At 54.6% G+C, this 20,121-nt stretch overlaps 1 protein-coding gene across 7 annotated transcripts in view; it reads right to left on the bottom strand.

Moving 5' to 3' along the window:
* Positions 1 to 20,121, bottom strand: part of ITPK1 (inositol-tetrakisphosphate 1-kinase) — a 167,806-nt gene that overhangs the window by 42,748 nt on the left and 104,937 nt on the right. For 5 of the 7 annotated variants that reach the window (XM_082733333.1, XM_082733335.1, XM_082733332.1 and 2 more), the window contains one exon: positions 2,156 to 2,273. In XM_082733333.1, coding sequence (XP_082589459.1) covers positions 2,156 to 2,273 — 118 coding nt within the window. Of the gene's footprint in view, positions 1 to 2,155; positions 2,274 to 17,601; positions 18,013 to 20,121 lie in introns of those variants that run through there. The other 2 variants (XM_082733338.1, XM_082733336.1) reach the window with 2 other exon arrangements.

The following is a 20,121-nucleotide window of genomic DNA, read 5'->3' as shown; positions in this document are numbered from 1 at the left end:
GGAACCTGTCTCCAGGCCATGTCTGCACTGATCTAAAATGTACGCTCATGTCCTCGCTCACCAACCCAAACGCCTTCCGTGGGTGCCCATGAACGACGTCCCCAACTGCACGAGGCACTCCACGAACCTGACACTGACTCAACGTCTGTGAGGCACGCACAAGCACAACCCATCACTGGTCCCCTGCCCCCTGCCTGTGCACAGTCCCACTCCGGGCCCAGACTCACCCTTGACCCCAGCCCTGATTCTCTGCCCATGAAAACTGAGAGACTCCAAGCTCAGCCCCTTCCAACAGAATGGGCACTGTGCCAGCTGCGGACATTCCCAGGTGGTACCATGTGCCAGGACCCATGCTAAGTGCTCACCAGACGTCATCCCAGTTATCTCAACCGCAGACCCTGAGGACAAACCACTTCTTATCAACATCTTAACAGGAAACAGGCCTAAGCTAGGTAAAAGGACTTGGCCAAGGGCACAACAGCAGCAACATCCCAGATTCAGATATGACCTCAGCCTGTCTCCCCGCAAAACCTGTGCTCTTTGCTCTGAAAAAAACCTTCTCAGCGGTGACTTCCCTGACCCCACTGGTACACATCACTCTTCTCATGGACTTGAGGACAGGAGATGTGGCCACTGACCCACGACTCCTCCCACTCACTAAGCAGCCCTTCTCATCAGGATCGGATTCATCTCCTGTCCCTTCACACACAGCTGGTGTCGAACACGCACAGCTCCTGGGATTTCCTTTCCAGAACTGAAATTTAGCCGGAACATCCCTACAGATTGTTCTCGTCTGAGAGTTCTAGTCGGACCCAGGGAAGGAAGGCAAAGCAAAGGGAAGCTGACATCATCATTGACCACTCTACACCCAAGGGGAAAAGGGTGTCGGCGTGCTGAAAAGACGCTGCTCAGGGGCCGGGCTTTATGGCACCTGCCGAACACCAGGCACCCTCAGGAAGAGGCCCTGAGACCCCCTCCAGGACAGCCAGTCCAACACCCAGCTCTTCCACAAGGCATGCTCCCTAGAGAAGCAAGGACTTGCCAACTCTCATGGCCAAAGTCCTTGAGGACAGGTGCTTGCTAGATCCACGGCCATCTGGCCATGGACACATAAGTTAAGCTTAGGGGCTTCAAGCTGACAGCCTGAGTTGGGGGAACCTGGCGGGATGCTGACTCCACCACACACAGGCTGTGTGATGCGGGCCCGTCTGCTATGCTCTCGGTCTCCACTACCGTCCGCAAAATGGGGGGGGGGGGGGGTGACCGCCCCCACTTTCAGGAGTGTGGAAAAACAGAGCACAAGGAGAAGGCTGAGCCCTGGTCCGGCCAGCCAAACTCTTCCTGCCGGTCCCACTGTCACACGAAACAAGAGCTGGCCAAGTCACCACCCAGGTCAGGGCCAGGCGGGCCACCGTCATGGTCTGGATGGCAGGAGTGGGGGCTGCCTTTCCTCAAAATTAAACGAAAACTCTCAGCAGGGAGTGCAGGGCCAGGCAAAGAGAGCTACATCACTGTTAACAGGACTCTTTCCAAAAAAGCCCTTCTCACAAAAACAAACACCTTGGGAAGGCCATCCAACCTCTCCAGAGTGGCCAGGCCCAGGAAGGTGGGGAGAAAGAGTCCTCAGGGACGAGAGGATGTTGCTGGCAAAAAAAGCTCCCACAGCTAAGCAGGAGGCTCCTGCGTCAAGAACAGAGCGTACCCCGTGAGGTCCAGCCGCCACATGACACAGCTCCACAGCTTTGATTAAAGGCCCTTCAATCTCTCTGTTTGTCTCCATTGCCCGATTACACAACTTCCCTTCCTGGCCCGCTGCTCTGCTATTCTACACACAGCCCTGCTCTCTAACCACTGTGTTATCGGGACACTTCATCACCACTCTGTGGGTTCAAGACAACAAAACAAAACCGTCTTGAAGTGGCTGCAGCCGCTCTCTTTCCCGAAGAGCACCCTGAGGCTTTTATTTCCTAATTCTGGTCAGAGGAGGGGCGAGGCCCTCCCAAGAACGTGTGCCCCTGGGGAATTCAACTCCTTCCTGCCCCAAAGGGCTTAAAAAAGATCAGACACCCCCCTCCTCCCACCCCCATGCAACGACCACCCTGTCACTGCAGGGGTGGGCCACGTGCGATATGGGACAAGTCACGTGTGTCCCTACCTTTCATGTAGGCCTCGATCTTCCGGATGAGCTCATAGGACTTGGAGCGGTCGAGGAGGGTCCTGATGGCAGGAAGGGGGTCCAGGACAATGGTCTCAGGGTGCGCATCAATGTACTCCTGAAAGGAAAACACACCTCTTCTGGTTGGAGGCTGGAGGCCGAGTTAGAAATGAGTTTTCCACAACATTCCATCCGACATGCCCTCACGGCATCCATCCTCCTTCTCCTCCCCCCGCTGCCCCCCATCCCTGACTTCACACTGTTTGGGGAGGATGCCTTCATGCTCCTGGCCCCATTGGGATCACATGATGCTGGTTAGACCAATCAGCACCTTCCACCCTGGCCATAGGCTCCAGAACAGGGCACGTGACCCAAGTCGGCCCAATCAGACGCAGGCTCAGTGCTCTCGCTAGGAATGCTGGGACAAGACCATTCTCTCCCACATCGAGGGGACCAGGCAGCTGGGAGCAGTCATCCTGAAATCTGAGGGAGAGGCGCGGCAAAGCCAGAACTGAGAACGAGAGGCCAGCCTGAGAGAACAGAGCCAAGAAAAGGAGCACAAGCAGGCTCCGGTCAACTCGTTTGGCTCCTGGATAAAGCCTCACCTGAAACCAGCTCTGCTGCCCTTGTGGAGGACACTCGAGAAGGGCCCAAAGCTCTGCATGGATAAGGATTCTGGGGCAGGGCCGGCGAGAGCAGAATGAACGCTGGGATTCAGGTGAGGATCGGTGTGGAAGGCAGGATGACAAACCCACCCCAGGGCGGCCCCCGACCCTCAGGTACCCACTACAACATTCTTCTTCTCTACCCACCAGCTTCAGGGTAGACTGCGAACACGCAAGCAAAACTGTGACCAAATCAGCCTTTAAGGAATTTAGGGTCTCCCTGGAGAAATAACAGTTAGGCACCTGGGAGACGAGAAACTACCATCTCTGACAAAATTCAACAAGAGACTGGCCAAAAGGTGTCTGGGAAAGGAACACAAGGATCCCAGCCCTGCCCCTCGGCACCTCTGTGACCACAGGAGCCCAAGCCACATCCGTGGGCCATGACAGCTCAGCAGGCTGAGACCATCCGCCTGGCCCCAGAACATGGAGTCCAAGTACAAAAATATGGAATGCTGGAGGAACAAGAGAGGGGCTAAGAGGAAAGGCTGGGTGGAAGGGAGGCCATTCGCCAGCTGTTGTTATTGTGAGCTGAATTGTGTCCTCAACAGATCTGTTGAGTCCTAAGCCCTGGTGCTTGTGAGTGTGACCTTATTTGGAAATAGTGTCTCTACAGATAGAAGCAAACTAAAATGAGGCCACAGAGGATTAGGATGGACCCTAATCCATTGACTGGTGTCTTTAAGATGGGCAGTCTGGAAAGAGACACACAAGGAGAAGGCCATCTGAAGACGGAGACAGTGACTGATGTCGTGCCTGCCAAGGACCACTGGCCACTGCAGGAAGGCAGGACAGCAGCATGGGACAGATTCTCTCTCAGCGCCTCCAGAAGGAACCAACCCTGCAGACACCTTGACTTCAGACTTCGAGCCTCCTTAACTGTGAGAGGAAAAAGTCCCCGTTGTTTTACACCACCCAGTCTGTGGTACTTTGTCAAGGCCACCCCAGGGAATGAACACACCAGCTTAATTCATTCCCCTGCCCACCCAGTCAACAAAATCAGTCTGCGAGGTCAAAAGAGGCCAAGGAGAAAGCCACAATGCTTCTTTTCAAGTCAGCCTTATCAACAAAAAAGAAAGCGCCATTTGGAATTACTCTTTTTTTCAGTGAACCTATTTTGGTTCCTAGTAACCATTTTTAAGAGCTCTCAACACAAAGCCAGAGATTTCTATCTCCGTCTCCTCTGAAATCTGCTCCCAACCTTGGGTTTCATACCAGAGTATCTGCTTATGGGCACATTTGTATCTTTTTCTTTGAAAATTTAAAAAAACTTCTCTGTTCCTGCAGGGTGCCCGGTACGTGCTGGTGGGGAGCCCGTCTTCCACCCTCCCACCCAGCACGCTCTCGGCACCTCTCCCCACATACCCATGCTACAGACACAAACACAGAAGACAAGCCACCTTCCCCCTCCTCCCGAGAGACAGGCAGCCGTCAGCGAGTCACCCCAGTTCCTGGCCCACTTCCCTGCTTATACAGAACAGGACTGTCAGCTGATGTGGGCGAGTCCACATCTGCCACCCACCGGGGCCACAAAGACAAGCTGAGAAGTGTCCTCATGGAAGGAATATCCAGAGCTGCCTTCAGGCCGGGGGCCATGCCTAGACCTCCTCTCTCTAGCCTCAGCCTCGCCTAGGTGTCTGCATCTCCCCACGGCAGGCTCCCCATCAGCACGTACCCGCTGTCAACACCGTTCCGTTGGCCCAGGTCTACATTGCCATAAGACAATGTCATTCACGAGACACCAAGGTCACTGCATACATATAAAATTGCATTACTCTCTTCATGTTAAAAGGTCATCCACACGACAAAGTGCATATCACTCACGGTGCCCTGGGCATCGTGCAGAGTACTAAAGACACACGGATGAATGAAAGCCTCTGGGCTTCCCCTTATAATCGTGGCCAACGAGTTCACGTTCCAGGTTACAACCTAAACGCACTGAACTGTCCCCACAACCCCTCCTCCTCTCCTACCCCAACACGCCAGGAAGCAACCTGGTGCAGAGGAAAAAGTGAGGGCCCAGGACTCAAGAAACCCAGGCTCCCTCGGTTAATCACCTTCCAGGGTCGCCCTGGGCAGGCCACTTGGCTTCTCTAGGCCTCAGTTCCCTCATCTGCGACTTAAAAGCCTACCCTGGAAAAAACCGGAGGACCGGGGGCGCCTGGGTGGCTCAGTGGGTTAAAGCCTCTGCCTTTGGCTCAGGTCATGACCCCAGGGTCCTGGGATCAAGCTCCGCATTGGGCTCTCTGCTCGGCGGGGAGCCTGCTTCCTCCTCTCTCTCTGCCTGCTCTCTGCCTACTTGTGATCTCTCTCTGTCAAATAAATAAATAAAATCTTAAAAAAAAAAACAAAAAAATAAAATAAAAAACGAAGGACTGGTGCTTATGGAGGCAGACTTCAGGGCCGCACACAAGGGCTGCTTTAGAAGCCACGTGCTGGAGGCCTTATGGACGATGCTGGCTGCCTGCCTTCAGCAACGGGCTGGTATCAGAGGTGTTCGCCTCAGTGGGCTGGCCCAGGTCTCCCTACCAACTGAGTCCCCTGAAGTCCACACAGGCTCCTTCCTCCCCCTCGAAAATCCACACCCCCACCCCCAGTCCCAAGAAGAGTATCCGAGTAGTTGCTGGATCTGGTTGCACTTTTCTGCATTAGGGCAGCAACCTTTAAAGAGAGAGAACTCTGAATCATCAAGACATGAATTTAAGCCAAACTCACGAGGGAAAGAAGTTAGGAGAAACGAAAGGGGAAAATATCTGACAAGCAGGCGCCAACAAGCTTTTGACCCGGGATGAATGCATCGGTATTAACAGAAGAGTTATTCCTAAACACGATCTCTTTGGGGATGAGGACAGAGAGGGCAAAGAAAGAGTTTTTCCAATCGCCCCGCTATCCACAAGTGGATTTCCTTCCAAGCCTTTCAGCTTATCTATTGTACTACAGGCCTCATGCATTTTTCACAAGACTCTTAGAATTACCAAACAAATTGCTGGAAGGGTGAGCGCCCTGTACCATTTTATCACCACTCAGAAGAAGAAAGGCCCAAACGGTCTCCATGGCAAATGGTAAACACATGCTCCTTTAGAGCGTCCGCCGCAGAACACCTACAAAGGGAGCCTGGACATGACCAAGGGCCAGCCCGGCTCGAGGCCGACTGACAAGTGGGGAAAGCAGACACAGCCCCCGTCAGGGGCCAGGAGGAGAGCTAGAGAGCGCAGACTGTTTGTGGAGGGGACAAAGGGGCAGAGGCCGGCCAGGTGTCCCCGGCCCCCCGCCCCCAGGCCCGAGGGATGATGGTGCCAGGAGGGACCTGGAGCCCTCTCTGCTGGGCTGGAGGAAGTCGACGCTTCCCCACTGCAAGAGTGAGCCCAATGAAAGGATCAGGGGTGCCACAGATGCCATTTCCTCTGTGGTTTCATGTACGACAGGAAACAAGCTGGCAGATGCAAGGGTTTGCTCTTATCCGACAGAAAATGCAGGCAGAAGCCCCAAGTTCAAATCCTGCCTCTCGCACTTACCCTATATCTGTGAAAGAGAAACTGCAGTTTATCTCTGAGATTCTGTTTCCTGGTGTGCCAAATGGGCATTTTTATTCCCAAAGACTCGCCTATCTATTAGAGAGTGAGCGCACACACCTACACACACGGGAGGGACAGAGGGTGAGGGAGAGAGAGAATCTCAAACACACACACACAGACACCCCGCCCCACCCTGAGTGTGAAGCCTGACCTGGGGCTCCATCTCCTGACCCTGAGATCATGACCTGAGCCAAACTCTAGAATTGGGACACTTAACCAAATGAGCCACCCAGGTGCCCCTGCATTTTAAATAAAACCCATCTCAGGGAGCTACTCTGGGCAACAAGACCGGGACTGGAAAAAAGAGGATTCTTGCGGCTGGACAGCACGTGGGCTCTTAGCACCATACCTGGCCCAAGGTCTCTGAGCTCAGCCAGCCATGCCCCATGCAGCCGACTGTGGGGCAGGCCAGCCCTGCACCTGGGGAGAACGACAGGGCTCTTCCGGATGGGGTCAACCCTCCCACTGACGCCCGAAGCACCACACAATCCCCTGGCCTACGGCAGCCCAGGCTGCAGGGCACATCCCTCTGCAGACAGGTCCTGGCAGAGCCCACCATGCCAGTGGCACCCGGCCAGCCGGTCCCTTACGGGGGCGTGGAGAGAAGCACCCGTGCCCAGTTCCCGCCCCCTCAGTTCTCAGACATAGGGGACTTTCTGCCCCCCCCCCCACCCCCCAACCACTGCAGGCCCCTTTTTAGAAAGCGGTGATTCATTTTTTTGGGATACATACTGAAATTATTTACAGATTAGATACGATGCCTAGAATCTGCTTCAAAGTAACCAGGCATGGCGGATGGTGAGAGACGTAGGTAAGGCAGAGGAAACAAGAGTGGTCGCACGGGCTACTTCGTGAAGCTGGGTGGCGGGACGGGGGAGGGCGCTGCAGCCTCTTCTCCAGTATTTTTAAACTTTGTGTAACAAAAAAACTGGGGACAGAATGGAAGGGAGGGGTGAAGTAACCAGGTCCTCCCTTTCTTCAAGCCCACACACCCCTATAGTTGTGCCAGAGACCGATTCAAACACCAACACTATCTTTCCCGAAGGAGCAGGAGGCAGCCAGCCAGATGGGAAATGCAGTGAGAGATTATGGAAAAGATAATAAATAAAAATAATCATCACCATAATTTTTAAATAACAGCAGCCACCATTTACCTAGGACTGGCTGGTGACGTGCGCATTGCTGGGAAAATACTCTTTTTTAAGCACGGTGTCTTTTAATATAAAAATACGATGAGGTAAGAGCTCAAACTATAGAACTCGTAGAAGAATGTATGGGTTTACCTCTTCGTAGCCTTGAATCAGAGAGCCATTTCTTAAGATACGGTACCAAAAGTAGCAAAGAAGAAATAAACAGTATGTTCGCAACATCAGGAGCTTGTGCGAGTCAAGGACACCACTCACGTGAGACCTGGCAGAGCCTCACCTCGTAGTGCTCGCGACCCAGCCACTGAAAGGCCATCAGCCAGCACAGCCTAACCGTTAACCTCCGTGGCAGGACTGGGCAACTCAGGCCCAGTAGACTGTTCCAGTAGGGTCGGGGGAGCTGGGATAGAAGCAGCAGCACCACACAGAGCCCTGGAAGCCCCTTCTCCTCTCTAGGCCTCTGGCACCTCTGTAAGGTGAAGGCCAGTCCTGTGCAGAGGGGACATGCATTGGAGCCAGAGGCAGTGAGAACTGGGGCAGAATCCTGCCTTCCCCGCCTGTGACTCTGCCTCCAAAAGCCTCGGTCGTCATCTGTAACATGGGGACCAGAACAGCTCCTACCTCACAGTATGTTTAAAAAAAAAAAACAAAAACAAAAAAAAAAGGGGGGGGTTTATTGAGATAGATTTCAAATACCATGAGATTTACCCACTTACAGATTATAGTCCAGGGATTTTAATACGTCGACAGAGCTGTGCAACCATCTGCACGGTTAATTTTAGGACATTTTCATCACTTCAAAAGAAAAAAAATAATCCGTATGTTTGAGCTCTCCGTTTCAATTCACGCATTCCCCTCCAGCCCCTGGAAACCATTTCTGTCTCTACAGACTTGTCTATTCTGGACATTTCATACGAATGGAATCAAGTGTGGTCTTTTGGGACTGGCTTCTTCCACTGAGCGTAATGTTTTCAGGGTTCATCCCCGCTGTGACACAGGTCTGAACAACGCTCCACCGTGTGGAAATACCAGGTCTGTTCGTGCGTCCATCAGGGGACGGGTCTCTGGCTTGTTTTCACCTTGGCGTTACTACGTGTAGCGCTACTATGAACATCTGGACACAGGTTTCTGTGTGGACTAATGTTTTCATCTCCCTTGGATTACACAGCGGATATTCTTGGGGTAAGAATGCAAAAGATCACAAAACTTCTCAGCCGCTCAAGCACAGAGGTTCTAAAGGTAGCAATCACAGAAACCTACCACGGTACACAAAAGAAACCAATTTTCTGATTTTCCAAAGCTGCAGTCACACAAAATAAACGCCAGATTTGATTCTCAAAGCAATCTCTGTGACCTGTAGCATAAACAACTGTATTTTTATTCCCATTTTATAGATGAAAAAGCTGAGTCTCTGACCGAGGCAAAGTGACCGGCTCAAGGTCACATAACCAGCTGGGGCTCTGCCAGGATTCGAAACCTCCCGTTACAAGGTCAACCCCACAGCTTCTGCAGTGCAACCCTGTCACCTACCCCAACAAGTTATGTGGCTAAAGTGCTTTTTAATTCCCACAAAGCCTAAGGACCATTTTTGAACCTAAGTGCTGGATAACCTGTGCACAATTCCATCGGACAGGTCTAGAACAGGAAAGAGAGGACCAAAGCCTGGGGCCAGCAAGGGGTAGGGGGTGATGGTTGAGAGGAAAGAGGCTGAGAGCTGTCCAGACCTCCCGTGGACGGAGCAGCCTCTACCGGGTCTCTGGGGGAGGCTGGCTATCTGAACAAGAGCTTCCTGAGTATTTGCACTTACAGAACAAATCTTATGCAAGCACTGCAGCAAGAGTGAGCCCCGCCTATGTTCCAGAACTCTCCATCTCCAGCGATGTGGGACAGAAAGCTGCACAGGGAAGGCTAAAAAAGGAGTCACATGTAGGGCTGGGCAAGCTAAGTGCCAGGTTCCCCTGCCAAGCATTCTGCACGTTAACCTGAAGGCTGGAGGGAGAGGAGGAGGTGGTTTCTAGGAGGAGAATTAGAGGACTGAAACCCTGCCGGCCAGGAGCAGTGTGGGAGGACCAGGCTGGAAGCCACTGATGGAACAGGGATTTGAGAGCATTAACTTGTTGGAGAAAGTTCATCTCCAGCCTCCTTCCTTCCAGAGTCCCTATTCCCCACCCCCCAGGAAGAGGTCTTATGAAGAGGACAGCAGGACAGCAGTGTGGTCTTTTGGGACTGGCTTCCCAGAGAATGCAAAGAGAAAGAAGGGGCAGGGCAGGTCGGGAAAAGGCAGGGAAGGAGTGGGGAGCCCATGAGCGGCTCTAGGGAGCAGCTCTGCGCTGTTGTTTGATCTGGTCATGGATAGGCGGTGTATCTGGTTTGCAAACTCCGTGAAGCTGCTCACTTATCTGTACAGCTTTCTGTGTGTATTATCTTCGACGCATTAAAAAAAAAAAAAAAAAAAAAGATAAAGAATGAACCAAAGCACCAGACTATTCAAACAGCAAGGACCTGCTCCAGTCCCCGCTCTGCTGTGTGGCCTGCCTTACACTTACACTCTCTGGGACTCCAGCCCCCCGTGCGGGGTAGATCAAGGATGGAAAAGGGGGGCACCCACCCACCATACCTCCCTGGGGCTGCGGCAGCCATCACCACCAACTGAGGCAATGATCACTTGGGGACCACAACAGCCTTCTGCACTAACCCCAATGGGATTCAGAATCCTGATCATCACTCAGTTCCAGAAGTCAGACAAGCATGGGCACCCAAGACGAACCCCACACGCCATGCACAGAACAAACGCTCCAGGCTGATTCCTTAAGACCCCATGAGTCAGAGTTTGTGTGTTTCCGTGAGCGCTCAGTCACCAAAGAGATGCTGGGGAAGACCTGACGTTCTTCCCTGTGGCTGTTAAAAATTACTCACCAGGCTTTTATGGGAAAAGAGGTAACCTTGGGCTTACTCAGCATAATCTCACTCCTTCTGACTCTTCCTGAGAGCACAGCCCCAGCCCAGACCTTCCAGCTGATGGCCACAAAGGCTGGCCTTTGAACTCACTCCTTCCACACCAAGTGGTGGATGAAAGACAGGAAACATCCAGTTCCTAAAGTCTTACCACTGTGATAGAGGTCCTGGCAAGAAGTCAGAAGGAATTATTATTAATAATTACAGTAATAATGGTAATGATAGCAGCTAACTTTTCCAGAATGCTCACCAAGTACCAGACTGCTGTACACACTTTCAGAACAACCCTAGGCAGTAGGTCCCATTAGCAGCCCCATTTGACAGGTAGAGAAACTAAGGTTCTGAGCCCCTCGGTACCTGGCCCAGGCTCTCCCAGGATCCAGGCCATCTGGTTCCAGAGCCCTCTAGCTGGCAAGACAAGGCATAGGGGGCCCTGGCTAAAGGAGAGGCATCTCAATTTTAGCTACAACTAGAATTTCTCATGTGCATTCTTTTAAAATTTATGTTGAAGAAAGAAAACTAAGTCTTTCTCACAGTCAGCCAACTCAAGCCTAGGCTGCGAAGCACCCCAGCAAAAATGGCAACAGAGCTCCCAAGTTCCTTTCCCAGAAGCAGAGTCACAGATGGTCAGACCTTGTGAGACCTAAGGTCCCTTAGTCCAGCCATTCTTTTCAGAAAGAAGAAAGAAGCAGAAACTAGCCAGAGGTCACATGGGGAAGGGGCAGAGATGAGACCATGACCGCATGTGCTCCTTCTACTACCCCAGGGTCCTCCCTGGCTCAGTCTGTCCCAAACGTCCCAAGGAGCGACCACAGTGGGCTAGAGTCTCTGCTTCCGTTCCCAACCCTGGATCACAGACAAACTAACAACCACCAGAAGACAGCCACTCTTAGGAGAGTACAAAAATGACATGACCAGACGCTAGAGCCCACAACAGCCTCTGGGATGAAGATCCACGTGGCACTGAGGGAAGATACATGTAGGATTTGAACGCACAGAATGCCTGCAGCGGACACCTGCCGAGTGGAGTAGGACCAGCGGGAGGAAGACTAATAGATGAAATGGTGTCCTGGGCAATCATACCTTCAAAGGCATGGTACTCTTCTGCAGAAAGTGAAACACGTTCCTGGGAGATCAGCTCCGCATGATGAGGTCATGACCCATGCTGAGCAAAGACTGCTGGGCAGGACCGCTAACGAACGCTCTGGGCAGACTACTGAAGCCATGAAATCAACATGATTTCATGTTCATGGACATGAAATCAACTGAAGCCAGGGCCAAATGTCCCCCAGGCAAAGCCTTCCTGGCACCACCCAGAATACCTGTCTGTTCATTACACCCTACAGAAAACCGCAGAGAGCCTGAGGAATCCACGCTAGACCTAGGTGTCTTGGTGCAACACAATGTGCCAGGCAGCCAACCTCGGCCCTGGCTAAACCAAAGCACCCATGGCTATTCAAGAATCATGGGCCAGGCGTCTGAAGAGGTAGCCAGGTCTGGCATAGGGCTGGGGCTAGAGATTCATGCAGCTAACCTGTGGGCCAAGAGAAGGCTGTGACTGCATCCAGTACATACCAGGGGCAGGATTGCCAAGTCCAGACACACAGGATGACATTCACGTAGTCTGCCACTGAGCTGTGCAGTACACAACCTATGTAACAGTCCCTGACCATCAGCCAAGGCTTAAGCCTTCCAATCACTGGCTGAGCACCTCTTTCCACCCAGCACCACCTGGCTGATCCCAATTCTAGCACACGGACCCTAAAACACTGCAAAAGTTAAGGCAAAGGCCGTCAAGAAGTTTCGGTTCAGGGCTCCTGGGTGGCTCAGTGGGTTAAAGCCTCTGCCTTCAGCTCAGGTCATGATCCCAGGGTCCTGGGATCGAGCCCCACGTCAGGTTCTCTGCTCAGCAGGAAGCCTGCTTCCTCCTCTCTCTCTGCCTGCCTCTCTGCCTACTTGTGATCTCTCTCTGTCAAATAAATAAATAAAGTCTTTAAAAAAAAAAAAAGAAGTTTCGGTTCAAGTCTTAACACTGACATTAACTTTATGCGTCCTGAAAACCACTTAAATCATTTGTACCTCAGTTTTCCCTCCTATAAAACAAGTAGGCTGGAATAATGCATTTTTATAATATCCTTTCTGACTCTGAAGTCCTAGGATTCTTGGATGCTGTGAAGAGATAAATGAATGAAAAAACCTCTCAGGGCCCTGGAGTCTAGGACCTGCGTCCCTCGGGCACACACAGTGCAGTGACTGAGCAGAACCCAGTCTCGTTAGGACAGTGACACGCATGCCCATGACAGCGGAGGGAAGAGAGTGAGCAGGACAGGCACATGAATGACAGACGGCCAATGGCTCTGCATCAGGGACAGACATCAGTTCCCCAGCTCAAGCAAGACCACACATACCCAGACCGCCTTTTAGAGCAGCCGCTAAGAGGACTCCCCAGTTCTCATGGACTCAGCCCTGGCATGGGGAAGGTACCTCCTCCCCTGCCACGTCTCTAACTTTTCTAAAATGGCTCCTTGAAGAGAGCGGGGCTGCCATGTCCTCAGCCACCTTGATCTTAACCCTGATCCTATTCTGGAGGTCGCCAGTGTCTGAGCACTCAGCCTGAGGCCTCCCAGAGAGCAAGAAGCCAGGAAGGGAGGGAGCCCCTATGTGTGCACGCTCGTGTGTGTGTGCGTGTGCGTGCATGTGCACACCAGAGCCGGGGTACCTCTGCAAGCTCAGGGAGGCTGCATTCCCCCCAGCCTCACCAGGAGCTCCTAAGTGCAGAGAGATGCAGGGAACGATCCTGTCACCACATGGGATGCACAAGGGTATGGGTCAGGGCACTAATCTAGCCGTAGGCGGAGGGAAGCAGAGTGGAAGCAGAAGGGCAAGAGAGAGGGTTTCCGGAGGCCAGGGCGGCTGAACCACCAAGGGTCACCGGCATGGACCACGAGGAGAACAGGCATTCCAGGCAGAGGGGACAGCACAAGGAAAGGCGTGGGTGGAGGGAACCCCTCATGACTGGGGAGACGAGGTCTCAAAGAGGAGTTTACGTAAGGCAGAAAGCAGGACAGACAGCGGGAGACACAGCAGCCAGGGCGTCTGGACATGATCCTAAAGCAACAGGGTCTCCAGCCGAGGAGAGGCGGGGCTGGCTTTGACCTCTGCAGTGACCTGTCTGTTGGCATACGAGGCCCAGGGGCTGAACTTGGAAGGGACAGGCCTGAGCAGCGTGTCTGACACAGAGCTGGCATTAGAGGCATGGGTGCCAGCCTTTGCCATTCCAGAAGGACCGAGACACTGCCTGACCTCTGGCATGATTTGTCAGAGCCAGAGAAAGGAAAATGATGTGCTCTGCCCCTCGGCCTGGTTGCTCTTCAGACCTGTTATTTAAACCCATGAACCCAGGCTGGGGTGGTCAGGCCCCCACAGCACGGGGAGCTCAGAAGAGAAGGCAAGGTGTGAACACGTGAGTGCCAGACAGAAGCGAGGTGGCCTGGGGTCAAGGTCCAGACAGGCTGCATGAGGCTGGCACAGACGCTGCCCTCGCCAGGGCCCTGAGCGCCAGCAGCAAACACTACAGAATGGGGAACCAGCTAGGGGTGCAGCCCCCTATTTTCCAGAACTCATGGCCAAATTCAACTGATGAGAAGAAACATGTCCAAAAGTGGAGGATGACGGACCAGCTCTAGGTTGGTAGGAGTGTAACCGGCTCGACTCTATGGGAAGAAACCGGACACCAGCAAAATCAAGAACACATGAACTCGGCATCTCTACTTCCAGGTATCTATCCCACAGAACTCCCTGCGTGTGCACACGGACACAGGTACTAGGGCATTTCATCACCAAGGCACGTTCCAGAAACATCAGTAGAAAGCTGATTAAGGGAAGGATTTAAGACCAGTTAATGGTATATCATGCAGCCATTAAACAGAATGAGGCAGCCCGAAGGGCTGATGCAAAATCATTTCCCAGATCTACTGTGGGAACAACGCCTTTGTGTGGGGAAAGGAAGACCATCTTTGTTCGCACACAAAAAGGCTCAAGGTCCCGGGGAACCGACGGCTGCACCAAGATGGGAAGTGGCTGGCTGGGCAGCAGAGGTGGTGGGGGAAGACCCTGACATTACCAAGACCAGTCCGTCAGGACTGGTGAGAGCCACCCACCGACGACACAGGGAAAGCCACGCCTAAGGAATGCACCAGAATCATAGTCCACGAGATGATGGCGATTTGCTGTCCCAGACGGGGCATGAGGTGGGAGAAACACTGGAACATTCATGAAGGGCACAGCAGGCTTCCACGGAGCAGAGCACCAGCAATAACCACCCCCACACCCGTCCCCGCCAATGGACAGAACAGTCACAGAAAAAGGGGCTCAGAGGGGACAAGAAGCCAGAGCCCCAGGCCCCAGACTCCAGAATGAGCTGTACAGACTCATACCACTGACAGGGCCCAGGGGAGCCCCTTTCTGGATGAGGGAAGGTGCTTAGACAGTGCTGTGTAGAGCAGGGCTGGGCCTGAGCACCCCTAAGAGCAGGTTCTCCTGGGCGTGCGACTCTGCATGCCCGCTTCAGTGTCCCTAACGGGCACCCCCATCCCAGAGCCGGCTGCCCCCCACGGCTGACTGTCCACCTGGGTCACCCCCAGACAGTCTCACATCACGTGCCTTGCTCAGTCACCGGCGAGCACCCTGAGCCCGACAGTGTGGTCCTGACAGGTGAGAAACTTGTTCACAGAGGGGACAGAAAAGTCCACGCATGAGCTCCCGCCAAAACATATCCCCAAATGCTGAGGAAGAAAGAGCTGGAAGTAAACAGGCTGCTCCATTATCTAAGATGGCAAATGCCTTCTCCTTGCCCTTCCCAGCACCCCCCAAAACCGTGGAAGACAGTCCCTCCCTCTCTGTCCCCAGACTGCAGCACCAAACCTGTAAGTGGGCTCTCCGTCTTCCCTCAGCAGGAGGCTGGCACAGGGCCGGGCTGGACTGTCCACCCGACGAATGTCCCATGCCCTGTTGCAGCGCCATGGCCCTACTCAGGTCCTCTGGAGCCGGGGAAAGGACCCCCAGGGCTGGGTGCTGGTCAGAACGCGTCCCCTCACAGGCCAACACTAAACCAGGACAGACTAGCACCTCCATTCAGGGATCCCTGTGGGGGACCGGACGGGGTCCCAGCAGTCCCGGGGCCCACCCGTCAGAGCCAGCAGCTGGGCAATGTCAGGACCAGACAGAGGCAGCGGCTGCTTGGGCCCCGTGCTCCTTAAGCACCTGTGTTAACACCCCTCTGCATCCCTGCCACACACGGCCCCCACGAGCACACCCCCTCCATGCCCACATCCCCCTACAGGCACCCCCCAGGTGGCTCCAGTGAGCTGTGGAGCCGCCCGTGCCCTTGGGCCACGGGCCACTTCCCAGGACAAGGCCACAGGACTGCTCAGCGGCCCCACCCACCCACCCGCACCCAGCCCTCCAGCCAGACTTGAACTCTCAGTTCCCAGAACCAACGGAGGCCTCCCCAAGGCCCACAGGCTCCCCAGGGCTCTGCTGGGTGTGCAAGTGTTACTCACAGAACTCAGGGTGCCCAGCCTGCTGTCAGCAGGGCGGGGGCGTGGGGGGAGTCATCGGGGAGCAGGGCAGAGTCTGCGAGTGCTGCTGAACTCGGAGAAAACCAGGGGCAGCTCTACCCAAACATGCCTTGGCCGCTCAACTCCATACTCGGTGCCCCCAGCCGCACCCCCCAGGCTTCCTAGCTTCCAGGAGGAAGGCTCAGCTGCCCCACCACACAAGCACCACACGCCCGTTACACATCCCCCCTCCTCCCCAGCAGGAACCCTGGTTCAGAAGGTGACAGACTCCCCTCGGCACCCTGCAGCCTCCCTCTAACCCGCAGCCGTCAGGCTCACTAGGTTCCTCCAATCCACCCACCCGGCCCCCCACCGCCTTCTTCAGGGTCCTCAGACCTCTGGGCCTGTCCGGCCAAAGGACGCTGTCCCCTGGCTTGCTCCCCACCAACAGACCTTTCAGGCCTCAGCTCAAACGTCAACTCCTGAGAGAGGCTGCAGGACCAGGTGGTAAGAACTTCCCTGACATCTACCACAAGCCCCAATTTTTCTTACTCCCAGAACTTTCTGTAACTGGAGACCGTGTTACTTTTTTCTCTGCTTGCTTGTATTTTGTGTGCATTCCCTCCCTCCCACCCCACCCCCACACACCCAAATACAATTGTGTGGGGGCAGGGGCTGAGTCCGCCTGATGTGATATATTGATTACTGTATCTGCCGTCTTTGAAGAATTCTGGCACACAGTAAGTGCTCAATTAAGACTTGGCTGAATGAATGAGATAATAGCTCTGCCATGACTGATCTTGGAGATCAATGAACAGACTGAGAGACACGGGCCAGGTCAGGGGCTGGAAACCGGGGGGTGCGAGAGAACGGAGACAGTAGGCAGGGACCCCAGCAGCAAGGGGCTCAGGGAGGTCCTCGTGCCTCAGAGGACCGAGGTCAGCAGAGGCCAGCTTGGCTGGTGAGCAGCTTTGTGACTGACCGCAGGAAGGCGAAGGAAACCGCAATGGCTTTATCGTGAGGACGCAGCCCACACGAGAAACACGGAAGCAAGTCAGGAAGTCATGGCCCCAAAACAGGCCAAGAGGAGAGTGGCAGAAGGTGACCTTTCTGTTGCAGGTGTTGTTGAAATAAGAGCCCATGAGACTTCAGTCCCCTGGTCTGAGATCCCAATCTCCAAGATCCAGCGAGGCCTCCGTATCCACGCTTTTAAAACAAGAGTGGCTCCACTTATGGGTGGAAGCCGTCAGAGCCGCTGCGCTCTGAGAAAGGCCTCAGGGGTCTCAACCAGGCGCAAATTTGCCCCCCGCCCCCTAGAAGCCATTCAGCAACAGGCATTTTTGGTTGTCACGATTGAGGGTGGTGGAGGCCAGGGATGTCGCTGAACATTGTACCATGCACAGGACAGCCCCACAATATAGAATCGTTCAGCCCAACACGTCACAGTGTCAGAGCTAAGGAACCCTGAAATCACATGCATAAGTTCTTTCTTCAACCTTGGATAACTTTACTATTAATAAACGTTAATATTTCTAAAACCCAGCATACCTTAAACCCTGTGCCATAAACCGCAGACGGCCCACACGCCGCTGTGAGCTGGGTCAGAGCTCAGGCTTCCGGGGCAGCTGGCCAGCTCGGTGGGGAGGGGCTGGAAACAGGGTCATGAAGTCGTGGACCTGCCTGGGGGACCGGTCTTCCGCTCTCCGCAGGAAAGGCCCCGCAGACAGCCGATGGCACTCGACAGCACCAACCCCACGGGGACCAAGAATGACTCACTACCCCCGCCTGATCTGGGCCCACAATGGGCAGATTGTGCGGCCATCTCCACCACTGGGGGAGTGGCCTTGTCACCCGGGGCAGGAGTCCTGAAGAGCCTGACCTCATGGCCACCCCAGGCCAGGACCTGTCCTCTAAGGCCAGGGCCACCGCCAAGGCCCAGTCCTGACTTCCCTGGTGTCTGCTGGCTGCTGTCCGTCACCGCGTGGCCCCAGCTGTGTCAGAGGCAATCCCAGACGGTGACCTCTTCCCTCAGGTGACCCTGAGTCGCTGCCCCCCCCCCCCAAGCTGCTGGCCAAGGCTGCTCTGAGGCCTACTTGGAAGAACTGTGAGCAAGAGACAATCCAGCCTCGGTGGTGCTCTAGCTGAGCAACCGTAGGCGAGTGTCTTAACTTCCTTGGGCCTGTTTCCTCACCTGAAAAAGGAGGAAGTAAAAATTCCATTCTCCCAGGGACTGACCTCTGCACAAAATGAGATAAGAGATGCGGAGTGCCCAGAGCACAGGAGGCCCAGCTGGGACCTGCTCGGGAAGCGTGGCCTCTCACGGGCCTCCACGGAGACTGCGCGAATCCATCGCCGGCACCTCCAGCCGGGAAGCCCACATGCCACTAAGCTCTGCTCCCAAAGAGAAACTCACTTGATTTTTGTCGGGTTTAGATGTTACCTCCCGAATCAGGTTAGAAGGCCCAGAACCACAAGATCATGCTGCTCCTGCTTCCACTCCATCCTCCCGCGTGCGGCACCGAGCCCCAGGCTGGCGGCCGCCCAGTGAACAACTAGAGTGGACAACTAGAGCCGGTGCAGCTGTGAAATCGTTTCTGACCCCCAGGGGTCAGGGGCAGAGCGGAGCCATGGTCCCGGGGGTGATCACTGCCGCTCACGACCACCGCCTTTTGGGTGGGGACGCTGCAGCAATCAAGGTCCTATCCCACACTGTCATCCTGGCACGTGCCCAGGGAGGCAGGCAGGGCCCCCGAGGCCCTGGTAGGTAGACTGGTGAGAGGCAGAGCTGGGCATAGTACCGAAGTCCCTTGACCTCCACTCAGCCCTGCCTCCAGTCACTGCCCATCTCTGGTCCCGGCACAGAGGACACCTGTCATCTGGGACATTTTCAGAACCACCACGTTGCTGACGAGTAGTGCTGATCACAGACACTCTTAAGAGCCAGGGTGTGCTTCGCGGGGTTCTCCTCCTCCTGCCACGACGACCTGTCTGCAGCCGCTCTGTCGCTCTGTCGCCCTGGCACCCCGGCTCCCGCCCATGCAGTGGGGCCCAGTCGACCCTCCGATGATGGCGTCGCAGGCAGAAATGAGCCTGAGCCGGGCTGGGGGAGCCGCTTGTTACTGCTGCGAGCCAGTCCTCATACCCTGTCACAGGAAGGACCTCAAAAGCCATCCCCTCCGCCCTGCCCCAGTGTCAGAGGAAACTGGAGTCTACAGCCAGCCTGGGAGGCAGGGGCAAGTCACACACCGGCCAAGGCCCACAGAGGCCCCTCCTGAGCTCCAGGACCGACAAGCAGCCGGCACAGTTAGCACACGCGGGTCTCCGGCAGCCCCGGGAGGCAGGGACGCCGCCTGCCCCTATTTTAGAGATAAAGGAACGGAAACACAGGAGAAATGAGAAGACATTCCCAACGCCAGCGGGGAGAAGTGTTGGGGGGTACCTCTGGACCCAGGCTACAGGCTCTGACATCAGTGTGCCTAACCACTGTGCCCTGGGGGGACGAGAGCCCGAAGGAGGAAAGCGGCCAATTCGCGGACTCCAGACAGCGACACGCGAGACAGAAGCAGGGCTGCGGGGAAGACCCCCAGGTGACCAAGAAGCACGTGGAGAGATGCCCGCCATCGTCAGCCATCAGGGAAATTTAAACCAAAACTCCAAGGTGCTCCCTCACACCCACTAGGATCACTAAACTCAACATGAGATTAAGTGCTGGCGACGAAGTGGAGATGCTGAAACCTTTATGCACTGCTGGCGGGGATGGAAAACAGTGCCGCACGAGGAAAACCAGGCTGGGGGTTCCCCAACCTCGGAAAACGCCCCCACATGACCCAGCAGTGCCCCACCCCCCACATGTATTCCCACAAGAAAGGAGAACATGTATAGAAGAGCTTACAGCAGTGGGTTTTTTTGTTTTTGTTTTTTGAAGAGAGAGAGGGACGCCTGGGTGGTTCAGTCACTTGAGGGTCTGCCTTCACCTCAGGTCATGATCTGAGGTCCGGGGATCGAGTCCTACATGGGGCTGTCTGCTCAGCAGGGAGTCTGTTTCTCCCTCTCTCTCTGCCCCTCCCC

The sequence above is a fragment of the Mustela nivalis genome (genome assembly GCF_964662115.1).
Source record: "Mustela nivalis genome assembly, chromosome: 6".
Taxonomy (NCBI): domain Eukaryota; kingdom Metazoa; phylum Chordata; class Mammalia; order Carnivora; family Mustelidae; genus Mustela; species Mustela nivalis.
This window is presented reverse-complemented; position numbering and strand designations above follow the sequence as displayed.